The sequence below is a fragment of the Hippocampus comes genome, unplaced genomic scaffold (genome assembly GCF_001891065.2).
Source record: "Hippocampus comes isolate QL1 unplaced genomic scaffold, H_comes_QL1_v1.1 scaffold159, whole genome shotgun sequence".
Classification (NCBI taxonomy): Eukaryota; Metazoa; Chordata; class Actinopteri; order Syngnathiformes; family Syngnathidae; genus Hippocampus; species Hippocampus comes.
In genome coordinates, this window is record NW_017805742.1 from 663,453 (window position 1) to 684,263 (window position 20,811).

At 43.5% G+C, this 20,811-nt stretch overlaps 1 protein-coding gene across 1 annotated transcript in view; it reads left to right on the forward strand.

The window, feature by feature from the left end:
* The window catches only part of LOC109524158 (protein tyrosine phosphatase receptor type M), a 157,626-nt gene that overhangs the window by 68,722 nt on the left and 68,093 nt on the right, over nt 1-20,811 (forward strand). Inside the window, exons 8-11 of the mRNA XM_019883806.1 lie at nt 7,286-7,594; nt 8,605-8,714; nt 12,254-12,455; nt 12,730-12,832. Of these exons, the coding sequence (XP_019739365.1) occupies nt 7,286-7,594; nt 8,605-8,714; nt 12,254-12,455; nt 12,730-12,832 (724 nt within the window). The remainder of the gene's footprint in view (nt 1-7,285; nt 7,595-8,604; nt 8,715-12,253; nt 12,456-12,729; nt 12,833-20,811) is intronic.

Consider the following 20,811-nt stretch of genomic DNA (forward strand, 5'->3'; position numbering starts at 1 on the left):
GGGGGCATTTGGGTTTTTTTTTGAACATTTATTCATATTCACCAAACGCTGTGAAGAAAAAAAAACTGACAGTGATTTAATGTTGCCTATCGACATGTTTTCTGCTACTGCCAGGATGCAAAAGCCATCCAATTTCTCTTCTCCCTCCTCATCGGCAAGCTACATGCACACTCGTCTTCTAGTTCACATATCGTATCAGTATTGATACACACATTTTATATGTTGTTCATTTATAGCCAGGAGTGGAACAAACTATTGCTATGTTGTCACTAATAAGTACACTGCAGGAGTACATCATCCTTGTATCGTAATATATTGTATCAATGTAACGATACACGTGTGATATCATTTTTTTTTTTTAAAACTCCTTTTTAACCGAGGGGAAAATAATGACTTTGTGACATCCAATTCTGTTATGATACAGTGTCAACTATCAGTTTATTGAGGGGGATGAGCAAAATATTGATATCGCAATGTATCATATTGTTGTCTATTATGGTACTGTTTCTATTCTAATGCGGTGTAGACACAAACACTAAATATCAATCGAGAGGACGCAGGTAGGCGGATGGATGGATGGATGGATCAATTCTGTAGCTTGATAGATAGATAGATAGCAATGAGTCACACCCTGTCGTGTCACAATACAGTATCAATCGACAAACGCTGAGCCATTTTCATTTGAGGCGGGACAAATCTCAAAAGAGACATTTCTGTTCTTCTGTTTTGCAATGTATGGTGTCGTATTTCAGTATACGCAAACAGCGCATCGTTACTCTAGCAACAAGATAGCGACTAGCCTCGCAGCTGTTGTCTCGACTCCACACTGTTGTCTAATCACCGGCAAAGTGTTCTCGTCCTCGTTTGGGAGTCGACAGCGTCTCTGCACTTAATCGATGCGGATCCGATAAAGACTCTGTGTGCTTGTGGCGCCCGAGGATGATCTGATAAGCTAATTGCTCTTCCGTTCAACAGCCAGGCAGAACCAGATGCTACGCAGAGAGCGCTTTAAGTTCACTAGCGACAAAGATCCGTGAAAGAAATGTTTTTTTTTTTTCCTTTTTCAATTTTAATTTTCCCTGTGTCATCACATTGAAAGCTTTGTCGTGCTTTGAAACAGGTGCGCAAACTTGAGCGGTTGGGGAATTGTTTGACAAAGGTGCGCTAATGTGCCGCTAATTTGTGACAAAAGCGATTCAAATGTCATACCATAATGATGATGGTGATGAGGGAAGGGGGAATGTAAATGCCAAATTCAAATGATTCACTTCTATCAGCGGCGCGGCGGTGATATCATTTGTTCACCGGAGCTCTTTTCTCAACCCGAAGATGTTCTTGTCTGTACCTTTGTGGTCTTTGTCATAAGAGATACGATTCAGGCCATGTTGGGATGTATTCCACTCGCATTGTCAGTATTTTTACTTCGATGAAGCCTCCGGGGGCTTGTATGGGATGGGAAAGAAGATTCACTGGGGGTTTTGCTACAGCATGTGCTCATGCAAAAATTGACTAGAAAATTATATCGACGGTACACTAGGATATATTTGGGGTATAATGGTAAAAATCATATTTTAGGTAACAAAATGCTAACCATAAAAAGTGACTTGTTTGATCTAACGAGGAACATTGTGAGGGCCGCAATAAAATCAAAAATTCAAATGAAATTATGAATGAAATTCACAAACGAAGTGAATCATTTATTGAACAATTAGAAAAAAAATAGTCGTATAAAACGGCTGAAAACATTTCTTTTTTTGGAAAGTGCTTCATAAAACTGCTAAGTTGTGAATCTTGCAAAAAGTGAAAAATTCTGAAATTCATTCAAGAAATACTCTTTTCAAATAAATCAAAATTGTACACATGCGAGGAAAATTTTGAAGCATATTCGGTGACATATGACAATAGATACCATTTAGAAAAATTTCAAAAATAGACAAACAGTACACAAATACCTTGACAAACAGAAAAATCTAAAAGACTACTACTACTCAAAATCAGAAAACAATTAGAATAAATATTTGACCAAAATAGAACATTACATCAATTACAAAAAACTGGAACAAAGTACCTGTAATATAAAATATTAAACAAAAAAATGTTGCTGTATAATTTAAAAACACAATTATTCGGTGTTAAAAAAATATTTTAAAAAAATAGATGGAAATAAAAATGAAAAAAAGAGCACAATATTCACAGAAAAAAAAATTGACGCAAAACAATTGGATAAATCTCAATATAATAGCCTAATTTAAGAAGTAGTACCACCACAAGCTTGTTATCGTGCAGTGAAAAAGAGACAAAGTATAAAACGCAACAAAGAAAAAAAAATTGACGCAAAACAATTTGATAAATCTCAATATAATATTGTCCACTAGCCTAATTTAAGAAGTAGTACCACCTCGAGCTTGCTATCATGCAGTGAAAAAGAGACAAAGTATAAAACGCAACAAAGAAAAAGATGGAATTCAAAAGCGTCTGATCGCGGTGAGTCGAGCAGAAAATGCAAGTTTTAAGCCCTTTTATTTGCGGAACTATCTGGAGGCTGCACTCAGGCGGGCCAAAAGGGACGCGCTTAACGGCGGCAAAATTGCACGGTGGCCGGCCACACAAATCAAATTAACGCTTTGAGGAGTGGGGGTAAATAAATAAATAAAGGGAAGAAAGCGGCAACGTGTGAATCTCAAGCCGACAAGCCCGGGCGCTGTGATTTGTGCGGGGTGTCACACTTGCATCTAGGTGGAACGCCTCTGATAAATGGGCCCGTGTGTCAACAAACTGCAGACATGGAGGAAATATCACAAGAGCTGAACGTTTGCTTTTCGGTGTCAAGAGAGCTATTAGCCGTGTTCTGAACAACTTGTGCGACGGCACTCGGCATGATGTCAACGCAATGAGGAAAGGCCGCAACTAACGATTGTTTTAATAATCGATGAGTCTGTCCATTATTTTGTCGATTCATCAATGAATCGGATTGAAAAATATGTTTCATTTTCATCCCTTTCTGAAAAAAACAGGACAATATTTCATGCTGACAGTGAGAAATTGAAGAAAAAAATGCTAAAATATGAGAAAAAATGATAAAATATGAGATGAAATACGAAATCATTATTGGGATTTTTTTCCATTGATTCTGAAAAATGCAAAAAAAAAAAAAAAAAAAAACAAGATGAAAATGCAGTGGTGCCTTGAGTTACGAGTGACCCAATTTACATGTTTTTAAAGCTACAAGTACGTACATTCAAAGTACATTAAGTGTATTGATAAATGCAAGCAAAGGTTCCATTTACAGTAAAATATTTTGCAGGTTTAATAACTCAAATGTTTCGAGCCACTGCAATTGGCTGGCAACCGGGTCAGGGTGTCCCCCGCCTACTGCACAAAGACGGCTGGGATATGCTCCAACACCCCCCGCGACCCTTGTGAGGATAAGTGGATCGGAAAATGGATGGATAGATAGATGAAAAGGAGTCTGTCCATTATTTTGTCGATTCATCAATGAATCGGATTGAAAAATATGTTTCATTTTCATCCCTTTCTGAAAAAAACAGGACAATATTTCATGCTGACAGTGAGAAATTGAAGAAAAAAATGCTAAAATATGAGATGAAATACGAAATCATTATTGGGATTTTTTTTTTTAATTGATTCTAAAAATGCAAAAAAAAAAGATGAAAAATGCAGTGGTGCCCTGTGTTACGAGTGAGCCGATTTACATGTTTTTAAAGCTACAAGCACATTCAAAGTACATTAAGTGTATTGATAAATGCAAGCAAAGTTACTAGTTACAGATAAATATTTTGCAGGTTTAATAACTCAAATGTTTCGAGCCACTGCTATTGGCTGGCAACCGGTTCAGGGTGTCCCCCGCCTACTGCCCAAAGACAGCTGGGATGGGCCCCCGCGACCCTTGTGAGGATAAGCCGATCGGAAAATGGATGGATGGAACTTTTCTAGCTATTTTACTACGACTTTTTTGACATACGTCAACACAATTTTTGCCATTCCCAGTGGTCGCGCTGTCAGCGAACCAAGATTCGGCGTCTTGGACACGACAAGTCCGTCTCCAACCAGACCCCAGCCAATCGTCACATGCTTCTGTTAAAATTCAGTCGGACACGCAGCTGTAGTCGTTTCGACACCACGTTCGCTAATCGCCTCCTAGCTTTTCAATTAGCCAACCTAGCATGATTAGAAATGATACCCATACTTTTGTAATATTTCCCCTTTCGTTCCAGTCACTTTTTAAACACAGTACGCCACATTGCGATTGTGTGGGCCACGTTCAGTCTCTCTCTTCATAAGTCGGAGGGCGCTGTCTTCCTACGAAAAACCGATCAAAGAACTTCATCGGTCGTGTCACACGATACGGCAAAACCGGAAAAAAAAAAATCCTGACATGCCAATCGTTGAGTATGTCGCACTACGTGCGCTACGACGCATCAAGGCAACTCAAAACGGGCCATAAGACGCCACGTTTGTCTGCCACACTTCTGTCGGCTTAAAATTGGGCTACATTTGTGTCGTCTGAAATCGGCGGAAGTGATACATGATTGATCAGCTTTTAACTTCACCACAGCAATCCGGATCTTTCACCAAGATTCGGCGTCTTGGACACTATAAGTCCGTCTCCAACCAGACCCCAGCCAATCATCACATGCTTCTGTTAAAACTCAGTGGGACACGCAGCTGTAGTCGTTTCGACACCACGTTCGCTAATCGCCTCCTAGCTTTGCAATTAGCCAACCTAGCATGATTAGAAATGATACCCATACTTTTGTAATATTTCCCCTTTCGTTCCAGTCACTTTTTGAACACAGTACGCCACATTGCGATTGTGTGGGCCACGTTCAGTCTCTCTCTTCATAAGTCGGAGGGCGCTGTCTTCCTACGAAGAACCGATCGAAGAACGACGTCAGTCGTGTCACACGATACGGCAAAACCGGAAAAAAAAAATCCTGACATGCCAATCGTTGAGTATGTCGCACTACGTGCGCTACGACGCATCAAGGCAACTCAAAACGGGCCATAACACGCCACGTTTGTCTGCCACACTTCTGTCGGCTTAAAATTGGGCTACATTTGTGTCGTCTGAAATCGGCGGAAGTGATACATGATTGATCAGCTTTTAACTTCACCACAGCAATCCGGATCTTTCTCAAATATCTTGCAAAGTTTAGGCTACTGTTACTGTTCGCAGTATCGCCTTTCGCTTCAGTTTCAAACTATTTTTCAAGCTGATGCATAAAATCATTGGCTTAGACATTTACCCCCCCTCCAGACAGATGTTTTCCACTATGCAGAGTGGTACGTTTGTAGCGCTCTAGCTCAACGTGAACCGCCGTCACTGTGCCGCTACAGCGCCCGCAGGGTGGTAGTTTGTGAAGCTGTTTCATCTTCTCTTTCGGGAGGGAACGCATCCGCCGCTTCGCAGCTGTTGCGTCTGTCGCTCAGCCTTTCTTCGAGCGTTAGCGCCTCCCGAGCTAACGTTATGACCTCGTTTCTCCAACGTTACCCTCAATGTTCTCCGTGTCTAGTAACTTCTCTTTCCAGATGTTGCCGTGTTCCTTCCGAAGGCGTCCCAAAGTGTTTTTCGGCGTAGATTCCTCCACACAATCAACCACCCGGGTACACCCTATGAATGTTAAACATGGCCGCCCACCCGATCCGCCGCCAGGGTTGCATATCCCCAGGGGCGAATGGGAGCCGAAATGGAGCCCCCGTCTCCTCCGTAATAGCTGCTAAAGTGTTAAGTTCCAGAGAAAATGGGCTGCAAATTTAACCTGGAATGGAAATTGATCCCATTATCTCAAGGCCGTCCGCCTTCACATCCTTGTCGGAGAGGCGGGACGGCAGCAAAATAGGGATTAGGAATGGAGGGGAAAGCCACGGAAAAGGCAGCGGCTAAAGCAAGAATGGTTAGAGGTGATAGAAATGGCTTGGGGGGGTGGGAGTCATGTCCCATCCGGGGTACACCAACTCCTTATCAGCGGGAATTAATAGCAAGAGACGAAGCAGGAAGGAAGGTGATGTCCAACTGACTGGTGCTGCCCTATAGGGGAGGGACAAAGTATCAATACCAGTATCGGCACAGAATCTACAGACAAGCATTAAATATTGACATGCAGACTTTTTGTCATTCCTACAGAAATCATTCTGACTGAAGATCTCATGTCGACTGTTTACGTACATGTGACGTGATCTATTCCAAACTGGTTTTTACATGACAACAGCCATTTTACAGACGTGTGATGTTCTCGGTTCTATGCATACATCACGTGACTTATGTTTGCATTTGGATCAAGAAGACACACACACACACACACACACACACACACACACACACACACACACACACACACACACACACACACACACACAAGACCACATTATGTAGATATGTATGTACCGCTCTGGCCTTCCTGTGTGGAGTTTGCATGTTCTCCCAGGGCCTGCGTGGGTTTTCTCCGGGTTCTCCGGTTTCCTAGCACATTCCAAAAACATGCATGGCAGGCTGATTGAACACTTGGGTTTTGAGGGTGAGCGTGAATGGGTGTTTGTCTCTGTGTGCCCTGCGATTGGCTGGCAACTGGTTCAGGGTGTCCCCCGCCTACTACCCGAAGACGGCTGGGATAGGCTCCAGCACCTCCCGCGACCCTTGTGAGGATAAAGCGGATTGGAAAATGAATGAATGAATGTATGTACATATACCATCTTGAATCGAAGCGTAATTCCACTAAATCGAACGTAGTCATTCAATGACCCCTCCATGAATCCTATCGCACCCCATGTAACGTATTGAATCGTCTTTTTTGTGGAGGGGAGAGATGCACACTCCTTGTGATAATGTACCTCCAGTCCGAGTGACCTATTCCGTTTCTGCGAGGCGTCATTAATAGCCACCTGCCATTTGAAAAGATGGCGTTCTCTGAAGGGATGACGCGCCCCCCTGCAGAGGCCTTGCACCAGCAGCAGCGCCGCGGCGGTGGAGCTGCCGGTGCGTCGGCATGCACGCGGCGCCGCGATGGGATGTGCCTTTGCCTCTTTGCTCCCCATTGCGCTGCGCCTTTGAAACAGGAAACGCATCGACTTGAAACGGATGAAATTTGACCAGGTGTCAAAACGTTGAGAAAAGAGAAAAGAACAGCGGCGGATGCTGTGCGGTCGCATACATATCATCCATTCGCCTAGTTTCGCCGAGACTAATGCGCACCACCTGGCGTTTCATGAGGCCTAATTGATTGTCTGCATGTGGCCTCACACTCTCCCCTCCATCTCATCCCTGCAGAGCCCATGCACGGGCCGCGCCGTCTGGAGGTGCTGGACGTCCAATCCAAGCAGGTGACGGTGCGCTGGGAGCCGCTAGGCTACAACGTGACGCGCTGCCACAGCTACAACCTGACGGCGCAGTACCGCTCGCGGGTGGGCGGCAAAGACGAGACCCGCGAGGAGGTGTGCTACGAGGCACAGGGCCGCGACCCGCAGCACACCATCCACAACCTGACGCCCTACACCAACCTCAGCGTCAAGCTGGTGCTGCGCAACCCGGAGGGCGTCAAGGAGAGCGCCGAGCTGGAGGTGCAGACGGATGAAGACGGTGAGCTCAAGAGCGTGTTCGGATAGTCGGCAAAGTTAAATTATTGTTTTTTTTTTTTTTTTTGATGAACTTTTGAAGCCACGTACAACTTCCTGTCCGAGATGACACACCCCCTGAAAAGAGTCCCAGAAATTAGCTACCTCAAGCAAGGCACGCTTGATTGTTAATTTAGTGGCTCAAAACCAACCTTTTTAGCCACGCCTCCCCTTCAGCATTCCTATAGAACATGTGGTGTCAAACATACGGCCCGCGGGCCGGAACCGGCCCCCAAGGAGGTTCGATCCGGCCCGCAGGATAATTTAAAAGTGAAAAAAATGCATTAAAGACACAGAATGAATATTTTAAATAAAATGCAATTCATGGATTATCCGCTAGGGGGCAGACTGTTTTGATCACAGTAGAAGACAACATTGTTTTGATCAGGGAAGAAAACAGCAGTCTCAGTCTGTCACTGAGATAGACCTAATGCAGCAAATGATAGGAAAGTGCCAATCAATGCTTCTTAATACCAAAACAAAGGAAAGAGATGATATTTTGGTGATTTATAGCACAGGATGGTATCATGTTAAAGGTTCGGCCCACTTGACATCTACCGAGTCCGTATGTGGCCCACAATGTGAAATGAGTTTGACACCCCTGCTATCGAAGCAGCCCGTTGATAAACATATTGGATCAAAATTTGTGGCTCGCGAAAAAAATCTACAACAATGTCACGGACCCCCGTCAACGTCCCGTCAGAGATGGCGCTCGGCCTCCTTTTATTTATGTGCGCCCGCATGCCACTCATCTCCGCCATACGACATGCAGCATGCGTATCGTTATTGTCAACGACTTGAAATATTCCCATTAAAATATCTTTGACTTTGGCCGTCGGCCATTTGTGTAATGGACGTCCTTGAAAAGCTCTTTGGATGATTGTCAACGGCGGGATAAATCACAGCGAAGCCAACGCGTGCCACTTTTATTCATCGGTGTCACTAATCTGTGCCGCGTGTGGGTGTCCCCCGCAGTGCCCGGCGCCGTCCCCCTGGACTCCATCCAGGGCAGCGCCTACGAGGAGAAGATTGTGGTTTCGTGGCGAGAGCCGGCGCAGACGTACGGCGTCATCACGCAGTATGAGGTACGCTCACATCCCCCAAAAATTCACCTCAATTTATTTTTGTCCAATTAGGCTCCAACGCATGTCTTATTATTGTCGCAAATAAAATAACGTAATATTATCAATACAAGGCAAGTCCACGCGTTTTATAAAACACAATTATAGTTCATCATAAAAGTTCAGTAATCTTTTTTAATCATTTATTTTAAAAGGTGTCATTCATTCTTGTGCAAGTGCAAAAATAAGCTCACCATTCTCAATCATAATGCGTTAAAACAATAAGACACTCTAACCACTTTCATTTGTGTTGCTAAAAAACAGTAGGGCAGTCTTAAGTGTGATAGAAACACTCTTGTACTTGTGCAACAATAAGATAAGCTCTCAACAATTCCAATGGGAAAAAAAAAACTCAAAAAGATTTGTTGTAAAATATGGGGGTGAATTCATTAAAATTCATACAAATGTAAAAATAAACAATGTTCAATAGTAACACAGAGAAATATAAGACACTTGTACAAGTGGAAAAATAAGCTAACAACTCAAAATCACAACGTATGAACAATGAGGCACACGTCCAAGTGTAAAAATAAGTGATCAACCCTCCGTTACAACACGTGAAATCAAAAAGACACTCCCAAGTATGATGCGTCAATATAAAATGCACTTATACAAGTCCAAATATAAGTGAACCACTTTCAACCCGAACCTGTGAAATGAAGACACACTACAAGTGTCTGACAGTAAAAACAATACTGTGTATCAAGTCGTATTTCGCTCTTTGAACTGTATTGAAAGCGCAATCTCTCTCTCGCCGAGGCTGCGGTGGCGAGTCAATGTTGACTCATGACCGCTCGCCACCCTTGTGCACGCCTCCACAAGGCAAATACACACTCACACACACACACACACATACACACACACACACACACACACACACACACACACACACACACACACGCACATTGATCTGAACCAAGCCTTTGGTTTGGGAAGTAATCCCGCCGCCTTTCCCACAGATTGATTCCCTCTCCGGTCGGTGTTTGCTCACCACGCTACGTTATTTTGACTGGGTTAGCGGGGGTCTCCTCTCATTGGACAAGAACGAGGATTGAGCGGCGGCAGCGGCGGGGGTCTTTGTTTAGTCGAGTGGATGCAGAAACAATGTCCATAAAAATAAATAAATAAATAAATAAAACAGGAGAGAGAAAAATACACCACACACAGCAGGTTGGCTTAATAGCTTCAAGAGCGACACTTCTCGGCTGTTTATCTTCTTTAAAATTTCATACGACACGTAAATGGGAAGTGTGTTCCCGTGCGTGCCCGCGTTTGTGCGTGTGAGATCCACTTTATGGAACATAACCGCCTCCCGGCTCTCACAACACACCACTTACTGCTACTACCCGTAAACAATAGGCTTTTTGTTCATTTGTTCACTTGCAAACCGCCCCTTAAAATCTGTTAACCCAACTTTTAATTTAATACGATTGAGCTGACTAATTTTGCTGCTTTCTTTTCACGTTCACATCCGCGTAGCGTCATTGTTTGTACATTATTATTATTATTATTATTATTATTATACATGTATAGTCACCCCCAATTCATTGCCGGTCTTTTATTTCCTTGCTGCCTATAATGCTGCTGACTATTCTTTCTGCTGTTCATATTTATATCTGCTTATGATACAAATTCACATATTTCGCGCTTCCGACATACGGCGCTTCCAGTTCTTGTTGATGCTTTTCACATCGACCTCCGGGTATACATGATATCGAATATTCACGCGCGGTTTATGATTCATATACTGTAAACAGAATGTATAGCCATAGCAGATACCGTCGCTATTGATCGATTTAGAACTTTTTGTGCTGCAGTCACTGTATGCTTTTTTTTTAAGAACTTTTTGTGCTGTAGTCACTGTCTGCATTTCTTTTTTTTTTTTTGCTCCACATAGTGCCTCTGACTTTTATTGGCACTGTTCACCGTTCCGTCTCTATTTATAGTATCTATTCACTGAGGTAGTTTCCAGAATCTGTTGTTCATATATTCCGGACTTGCACGCAGCGTTTTGAAAGTTCAATCAGCCGCAAACGTAATGTCAGAAGCTTTTGTTTCCCCAACATCCCCGAAACGAGGCCAGTTATGGCGGCAACGGCGCTGTGATTGTCAGGTACGAGTTTCGGCGTCCTGCAAGTGGCAGTGGCTTTCTTTGTGTGGGTTCTGCGGGGAGGCATTAAGGCAAGTGCTTTCGCTAATATCCATTCAGAATAACTCAAGTCCCCACTTCAAGAAAACACCACACGCGCCGCTCATAAAAAGGAAAAAGCTCCATTATCATTCCAATTAAGGCACACAAAAGGGAGTTGGGAGCGCCTCATAATTTGTGTCCATCAAGTTTGGAAATGCTCGGAAGCCTTCTCTCATTTAAGTCCTTTTGTCTGCGCCACCCAAGCGCATATCGCCATGTTTCAGTTTGAAATTACCCGTCACCGCCTCTCCCAACGTCCTTAATGAATGTGACAGCAGAAATAATGGAAAACATGTCGGCAAATCCCATTCCGCGTAATATTGGTTTACAATATTTTTTTCCCTCAACGCTGGGTTTCGGGATTTATGAAGCATCTCAAATGCATAAAATATAAATACGTATGCCATCATCAACACCTTAGGCGCGTGCGGTGTCGGGGGAAGCGGGGATGAACAAATGGGCTGTAACCTCGCCACTTACGCTCTAAATAAACGAGTCGGGTAAAGCAGTGACTTACGGCGAGAAAAAAAATGAGCAGGGAGCGATCAGCTTAGCACTTAGCGGCACCGGCTTCATTAGCCACACTTTGTCGGCATATAGGAAGCCTTTCAGGTTTTGATTGACAGTTAAAGCAGTTTTAAAAATGACACCATTTTGTAGTCCAATATAATGCACATCGTGTAGTGGTTCGTACCCAGCGTTGTGGCAGCAGCGATCCTGGTTCGAATCCTGGTCATGGCATCTGCAAAGACATACTTGATTTCTGGCGGTGGTTAGCGTGTCGACCTCACAGTGGCTTTGTGGGTTCGATCCCGGCTCCGGCCTTCCTGTGTGGAGTTTGCCTGAGTGGTTGGTTTTTCTCCGGGTACTCCGGTTTCCTCCCACTTTCCAAAAACATGCATGGCAGGCTGGTTGCACGCTCTAAATTGTCCCAAGGTGTGATGTGCCCTGGTAACAGGTTCAGGGTGTCCCCCGCCTACTTCCCGAAGACGGCTGGGATAGGCTCCAGCACCTCCCGCGACCCTTGTGAGGATAAAGCCGATCGAAAAATGGATGGATGGATATAATGTGCATATTTAGCAACAAAAAAAAAATCAAATGACTAAATATTCAATGTATAACCTGTTGAAAATTTGCTAAGCAATGGAGCGCCGTTTTTTTGCTCAGATTTTTTTTTTTGTTTTTTTTCCAATCCGACTACATTCTCACAAGAACAGGCCAAATGGTTGGAGCTGTTTTCAAGCGCAGACCCTGGAGCAGCAGCAGCAGCAGCAAGCACACTCTCCCCACTGAATATTCATCTCCTTCATAGATCTCCTACAAGGCGGTGAGCTCCTTCGACCCCGAGCTGGACCTCTCCAACCAGAGCGGCAAAGTGGCCAAGGCGGGCAACGAGACCGCCCACGCCTTTGCGGGCCTTCACCCGGGCTCCACGTATTCCTTCACACTGCGTGCCAGCACGGCCAAGGGCTACGGCCCCGCCGTGGCCACCCAGTTCACCACCAAGATTTCAGGTCAGTTTCTGTGGGCCTGTTGAATAAGTCATGGAGCGAATTTCCAACCCCTGTTCAAGTCACGGAAGCGCAAGATTAAATTGTTTGATGTTTTAATGATTATTTTCATGCTGCTTTATGCTTATGCACTAATATAAAGCCTGTTGCTGTCATGTTTGAACCAGTTCGTGAGTCGTTAGCAGTTTAGAACAGACTTTGGTAGACGGGCCACAGTGAGGATGCGTGTACCATAATTACCTTTTTAAAACGCTAACATCTTGACTTCCTCCCTCAGCTCCGTCCATGCCGACGTACGAGCAGGAGACATCGCTAAACCAGACGGACAGCACGGTGACTGTCCTGCTGAAGCCCGCCCAGAGCAGAGGCGCTCCAGTCAGGTAGGGCAGTAAAAGCACATCCAGCGCCAAAAACAACTACATTAGCGAGCGTTATGACGACGCTAGGAAAATTATCAAAGAACTTGGTCCTTGGAGCTTCGAGCGTTTTGGCTTTGAAGATCAGAAATAAAACTCGGCATGGTCGGCGCAAGCTAGCTGCAGGATGTCCCGCCTCTGCGAGTCTTTTATGTTAGCGGGGCGTCTCACCCTGAACCTCGGTGGGCTTCCGAGCGGCCGAGGAACTCGTTTGAACTCGTTTTGTTGGAACGTTTACAGGGCATTGTTAGCTAGCGCCTCTGTAGCGGGACTTAAGCAAAGTCATCATTTTCATTTGCTGAAGGATAAATACCTGCTTCATCATTTTTTTTTTTAAATAGACAGTATCAGTCTATGGAACTTGCTACAGTCGGTCTTCTGTATGTGAATTCAGCGATAACCACTTTTTGAAAAATACAAAAGACTTTTAACTTGTGCTCTGGATCTCTCATTAAAATCAAATTAAAAAAAAAAAACAAACAAACAAAAAAGAAAGATCCACATTCTCTTTTTTTAGGTGTAGGTGAGCATAAAGTGATACCTGTCCTCGGTGGGCAACAATTTGAGCAAGCCGAGCTCGGCACTAAGCTCTGAAGAACCAGACTTTGAGGCGGGGACCGGGTGACAAATGAGTGCCCAGCAGCACAGTCCCTTTTGGGGAGGCAGCAAAACTCAAGAGACTCAAAGTTGCAGTTCCGAGTCGTGACAATTTCAGTGTTTAGCGAGACGTGCCTTCGCAGAAAGAAAGATGGCTTTTTAATCGCTTCGCAGGTACCGTCCAGGAGGACCCGCTCCGCCTGGCGTCTCTTCGGCGGGCCAATTACAAAGCTCAAATGATGACAAAGCGCGTGGTGAATTGCAACCTCCATTAATTAGCACAGCAGGCTGCTGCTTTTGTTTACCGCCAGCCCTCCAAAAAATTCTTCGGAGAGGCTAACTTCTGCCTACTCAGGCCAACTTTTTTCTTCTTTTCTTGATTTCAGACCTTCATCATCTTTGTCCAAGCATATTCTTTGACAACAATATTAGGCATAGCTGCGCAGATTTTAATTCACCGCTCTCAGAGGGGAGGTTTGCTGGTGACCGGCTACTAGTGTACACGCGAGTGCACCGCAGATTATTGACACGATCAGTTGTTATTCTTTGGGCAGTTTCTTTCAAATGCAAATTATTATTATTTTCAAATGATCTCATTGTTGTTTTTTTATGTGAAATTATTTTTTCAGAATTTTACAAAATGTAAAACAAAAAAAATATGTATTTGTTTTATGGATTGTAATTTGTCCAAATTCAAACTCCAGATCATCGAACAGCAAAAACAAATGGAAATAGTGTATAAATATTTTAGTATTTTTTAAAATATGTATATTTAAAGATAGAAATTCTTATTCGCTGAAATCAAGAGACAATATTAAAAAATATTTGTCAAAGTTCATAATATAAAACAATTTTGCAAATCTAACGTCGGCCCTCGTTGTCATGGTAAGGAAAGACGTAGATTCGGCGTTGACCCTGTCGGAGAGGGCAAGCTGGATGAGCCGTGGCTCATTTGCATGAGACAGAACCGCTCCTTGAAAACAGGCACCCAATAACAGAAAATGACCTCGGTGAAACAGAAGACCTTGCATGTGATTTTGGAAAAGGTCTTTCATTCAGATGATGTTTAATTCAATTCTGAAATGGAACACTTTAGGAAATCACTTTTAAAGCCCTCGTGAGGGAAGATGAGTGAGAGGGATTTGTTCACTTTTTTTGGGGGGGGGGGCGTTATAGCAGCAACGCAGAGCAGCAGCAGCAAAATCAGCAGAAGCATATTTGATTTGATCATGTGACACGCTGATTTGGTTATTTTAGCTGATAGCGCTGGCGGGCGTTTTCGAAATGTTTTGCAGGAAGTCCGCTAGAAGATGACACGATAACGCCATGATGACTGTCCGTTAAGCATCCGCCACGCCGTCCGGATTTCAAGTCATAGCGGAGATTATCCGAGGAGAAGCTAATTGCTATCATATGTAAAATATATACCGCTTGGATTGGGACGCCAATCTCCGGGAACATTTCTCACCAGAGGGGACAGTGTTCCTTTAAGAGGATTAAGGCGACTGTCTATCAATAACGTCGCTGTATCGTTTGCCCCGTTCGTCAGCGGCCAGAATCCACCCACCTCACATCAAAATAAATGTTTACAAGCTTGTGCGGCAATAAATGATTGGCGATGCCTCCGCTTATCTTTGCTGCCACGAAATCAGACCTCTTCTGCCGGCGTCACCTTTGCCTCCAGCCAGCGGAGATGTTTCAAATACGAAGCGTGGTTTTTGCAAATGAGATGCTTTTTTTTTTGTCCCCTGCAGCGTCAGATAATCTGCACCGGAGTATGCTCGGTGCTTAAAAAAAAATTAAAATAATTTTAAAAAAATCACTGTGATGTGACAGTTTTTTAAAAAACATCTCGATATATTTGTGTGGAATGATTAGATGCAATTAAATCTTTGAAATCAAAACCAATTTTCCAATTGAAATTATATATATGTATAGAGAGAGAGAGAGAGAGAGAGAGAGAGAGAGAGAGAGAGAATTCCTTAACAGATGTGTTTTTTACCTTGCTATATTTTGAAAATAATATTCTTAATCATGCTAAACTCCTTTTGATTTGCAAATGTGCTCCATGTGCGTACCCCCCCCGCCCTGTAGCATCAGATTATCTGCACTAGAGCACGGCAAGTGATTTGAGACACCCCTAAAATGAGCAATAACTTTCTTTGCCAGAGGCTTGGCACTCACTAACAGCTGTGACTAAACACGAGACAAAAATCACCGTCTTCTCGCACCTTGTGAGCAGCACCGATGACGGTTTCGGAGTTGTTTGGTTTACGGCCGCTTTAAATCAGCCCCCGTTAGCAGTAGCGTGAGTCAAAATGGTGATGGAGAGACCGGCGCCCCTGTTATCAGCCCACATGAAAAATAAATCTGACTCCTGTGGCCACTGTCCGCTCGATGGCGAGTCAATCCGGCATAATGGGTCCACGGAGGGGAAATCTATGTGATGAGGTGCGTGGAGAGGCTGGGGGGGCTAATTGGTGTCGGCGCAGGTTGTGGCCGTACCATTCGGGCCTCTGTCAGGCCACTTTTAACAGCTGAGATCAAATAAATCTATTCGTATACACGTGATGGTTTTAAGATTATGCTATAATGCCTTATTAACTATTCGGTCCTTTTCAGGCACACAGGAAAGTAACAATGTCAGATTGAGGAAATGTAATCAGGAAAGAATAAAAACATCAACAAAATAATATTAGCAGTGATGTCAAAATGATCAAACTTTGAAGGCATGGGGAAAAAAGGATACCTGCTTCCGTTTGGCTCATTTCCAAATGAGCCCCAAAGTACTTCAGAGGTCTTTAAGTTTGCCTGACCTCTTGACCCCAAAATAGCTGAAATCCTGTTAAATTTCTGGCGTGGGTCCGTGAGACATTTTCTACTGTTTTGTTATGATATGCACATCCACTAAATGTCATGTTCATTGGTGAAACTGGTCTTCTTGTTGGCTGCAAGGACTGATGAATTGACCCACAAAACTTTTTTTTTTTTTTTTTGCTTGTTTAGAGCGAAAATCTTCAAATGATCAACATCCTTTGAGAAAAAAAATATATTTTAAATTTAGCATCGCTTATCTTCTACAATTTTTGGTGTCCTGGAGAAAGGGTCCCGATCACCATGCCGAAAATTCACTCGACTGCTCCCTCTGAAAGTTGGAAAAAAAATGAGCCCCACCTGTCGTTTCACCGATCAACATAAAATCTGGTGGACGTGTCTATGACAAGGTGATGAATACAAAAAAAATCTCAAGGACCCACGCTTGAGCTTGAACCAGGAAGTCAGCCATTTTGCTTTGAAGAATCTATTTTGCGAATTTCTTGAACTCTTTCAAAGTAATTTAGCCAAACGATCCCCAATCTTGGAATTCTGAATCATTTTGGCCTATCTCAGCTAATATGAGTGTCAATTAGATTTTTTCGGGGGACTTCACCATGAAAAAACCGAGCTATGAGCCTTGTTTGTTTTCATGTCTCCCGGCATCCTTGTGTTTGTGTCCTCAGCCTTGGGCCTGTCCAAGTGAGTCATCCTTTGCAACTGTGAGCTGGTGACAAGCAAATGACATGAATACGACAGCAGTGATTATTTTTGAAAAACAAAAGCAGAATATATGCATTCTCCACCCCCCTGCCCCAAATCATCTCGTGAAGTTATTGCTTTTCCATGTAAACAAACTCCTGAAAAAGGTTTGTCATCATGGTCCCTGATCCTTCCGAAATCGTACGTTTGCGTCTGCAGCTGCCGCAGACGCGAAGCAGCAGGTTGAGATTTGCACATGACATGAGTTCTTAACCCTGAGATCCTCCTAGCCTTTGGCGCTCTCGACTTTGCCGCGGGAAAGGAAAAGCTGCCTTCCCTTTGCTCTATCATTAAATGACGCATGGAGCAGCGGAGAAAGACACCTGCGGGAGCCTCATTTTTATTTTTGAGGCTGTCTTTTTTCCCCCCTGCAAGATGCAGATATGCGGAACAGAAAGTACAGATTCACTTCGTCTTTTTCAGCTGTTTTGTTCGAAAGAGTTGTTATATGCCCACCGTTGGATGAAGTCATTCGAGCAAGAGTAGAAATTCATTTCCCGGGCCAAACCTTCACAAGTATCCAACTGATGTGTCTTTGGCTTAAGCTCGTTGACAAGAACAACATCCGGTTGTTCCGTGCGGCCTTGGTTTATTCGTACGTTCAATTGGAACAGTACTTAGGCAACTCTCAGATGCCACCAATATACTGAAAAGCATCCTGATTTATTGCGATTCCAACATTTTTAAGATACTTTCACTTTTTTCCTGTTCATATATATATATATATATATATATTGTCACTGATAGTTGCCACGACAAAAGCTTGTTACTCTATATATATATATATATTGCATGAAGGATCTCAACAATTGCTAAGTCAAAAGAATGTCAACTATGTCTGCAACTTTGTGTTATTTGCTTTGCATTTTCTCCCTCCCTTCCTTACGGTCGGGTGTATCCAACTGGGTCACCACTGCGGAGCCTCTGTACGTCTGACAGAGACCACTTTGTCCGCCAGGTCGACCAACTGGGCTCGGACCAGAGACTTGCTCGTCTCGTCGACGGGCTGTTTTATTATGCGTGCGGCGTGCCAACGGAGGTCAGCAAGCTGCCGACTGACAAAGAGTCCGTTCGCAGCTGCCGCCGATATTTGCGCCGTGGTCGTGATTACGGCTTCATTACTACCGAGATGTTAAATGCGGAAATGTTACATGCATGAAAACGTGTTTGTGTTGTGAAACTGTGCCACTTAACGGTGTAGCGTGTGAAACTTCCACCGAGTGTTATGATGAAACGTTACTCTGGCCCAAAATTCTCAAATTATTTAATTGTGGTTTTTGAATGTTAACAACCGCAATAACAAAAATGCCTGTCACGAAAAAAAAAAAAAAAGTAAAACCTTTTCAGGCAGTGTTCATTATACTAAGTCAAAATGTCATCTCTTCTAAATGTTTATTGATTTAGAAATATGGGTGAGCTATTGTTATTTTTTTTCCCAAACTATTTTCAGATTTATTTCTGTGGCTTGGTGGAAGCGTCTCACATTTTTTTTTTTTGTTATTACTGAAAAACAAGTTGGACTGATTCCTCAAAAGTATAATAGCCGCAACCATTCTAGAGAGTCAAATTGAATAGAAGACAAAATATATAGCTCCTCCTTCAGGTGTCCTATTCTTTTTCTCAAGTCTAACGATCTGAAAGTATTCTCATATTTATTGAATTGGCATTTACATTTTCCAAAAAACATCTCTCGGGATTTTTATGCACTTGTAGATAAAATGCACTAGCGGCGAGTCAAGTGTAATTTACAACAAAATGCGCAGCGCCTTCTTAACCTGTATTGATTTCAGAATAAGGGTGCCCGATTGTTTTTTGTCAGGCTGAACATTCTAAAATAGTTTCTTTGGCATTTGAACTTGTCCATTATTTGACAACAACAACAACAACTTAAATGCTACGAATGATTCAATCTTCTGTTGCGGTTGGCAGTTTGATAGCATGCAATATTCGGATCCTGACGCACAACTGAAGCATTTGTATCAATCTTTACAGCTGAATGGCTTCTGCGACCGATTTGAATCAAATCAACAGAATGTGCTAGCTAAGGTACTCTCGGATGGTCACGGGCAAACACGCAGCGCAGATGATCAATTGTTCCCTGCGGTTGGTGCGAGGATGATGAAGTGCGCCTTAGCGTTTACAGCATGCACGCTTTCACCCGACATTTAATCACGAGGGCCCTCGTTCGCGCCGCCATTGGCAAAGTTCACAGCGGCTTCCCTGTTTAGCGGTGGCTAGATATGTGATGAAATATTTAATCGTGTCAGGAAAGCGGGTGATGCCTCTAATTACAGTGGTGGGCGGGACAAAGGGTAAAGAGAGACTGCACACAGGAGCAACTGAAGGGGCCAGTGAAGTGATCGTCCAACTTTGACACCGTGTTCCATTCCTTTAGATGGCATAGGCAAGAAGGCTTTGCAATTATGAGCCGCTCATGTGTGCAGGATCTATCAACTGGGGTTATTTGGGAGAAATCCCAAGTAGAAAATGCGCATGTAATTGCCGCTCATCAAAATTGCATAAAAATTATTTTTGAAAAATTAAACCTAAAAAAAACTAAAAATAAAAAAATGAATGATAAATATTCAACATGTGTTGAATATTTATTTATTATCCTTTAAAAACTACCGCCCTTCCCCGCCAATATGTGAATGCATGGATGCCGATCTCTCAACGTCGGGGGTCGGCAACCGGCAGCTCCAGAGCCGCATGCGGCTCTTTAGCGCCGCCCTAGTGGCCCCCTGGAGCTTTTGCAAAAATTGTTTGAAAATGGAAAAAGATGGGAGAAGGAAATATATTTTTTGTTTTAATATGGTTTCTGTGGGAGGACAAACATGACACTAACATTCGTAAAAGTTTTCCAATACTCTAAAAATGTGTAGAATGAATATTACATTTCTGTCAATGAAGATTTGCATCATAGTCGGCGACACACTTTAATGAGCAGGGCGGGATGCCAGGCAGGTGGCTGTTGTAAAAAAAAAAATTAAAAACAAATTAATAAAAAACGGCCTTTCATGTACAATTCACCGAGGGTACTGGCAAAGAATGGCAATCTGGAGGGCCGAGAGAAGCATTTTTAAATGGTACACGTGAGCTACGATAGTTACCATGCTGCAAAAGTGTATCTCTTGCCTCGTTCATCTTAGCGGCCGTTCTGGCTGATCGCTGGAGGTTGGTTGATCGAAAAGTAGATCTTCGGTCAAAAATGTTTGGGCTCTCTCGCACTACAGGATGAACAGCAGGGAGAAAAAAAATTGAATCATGAAGACACATTGTTTATTTGTAGCCAACGTAGTCATTTTGACAGTAGGCTAATATAGCTAAAATAGATCCATACAGTATGTATTGCCTTCATTATAAGGCTTCAAAAGGCTTTTAATTTTTTTGCGGCTCCAGACATATTTGTTTTTTGTTTTTATGGCTCTTTCAACATTTTATCTTGCCGACCCCTGCTCTATGTGAAGACGTTGGTGTCCGTGTTGCGCTGTTTTCGCAGTGCCTACCAGATGGTGGTGGAGGAGGAGCGTCCGAGACGGGTGCGGGGCAAGGCCGAGATCCTGCGCTGCTACCCGGTGCCTATCCACTTCCAGAACGCCACGCAGCTCAACTCGCATTACTACTTCGCCGCCCAGTTTCCCGCCGGCGGCATCCACGGGCCGCAACCCTTCACCGTGGGCGACAACAAGACCTACAGCGGATATTGGAATGCGCCGCTGCTGCCCCAGAAGAGCTACAGCATCTACTACCAGGCCGTCCGCACCGCGAAC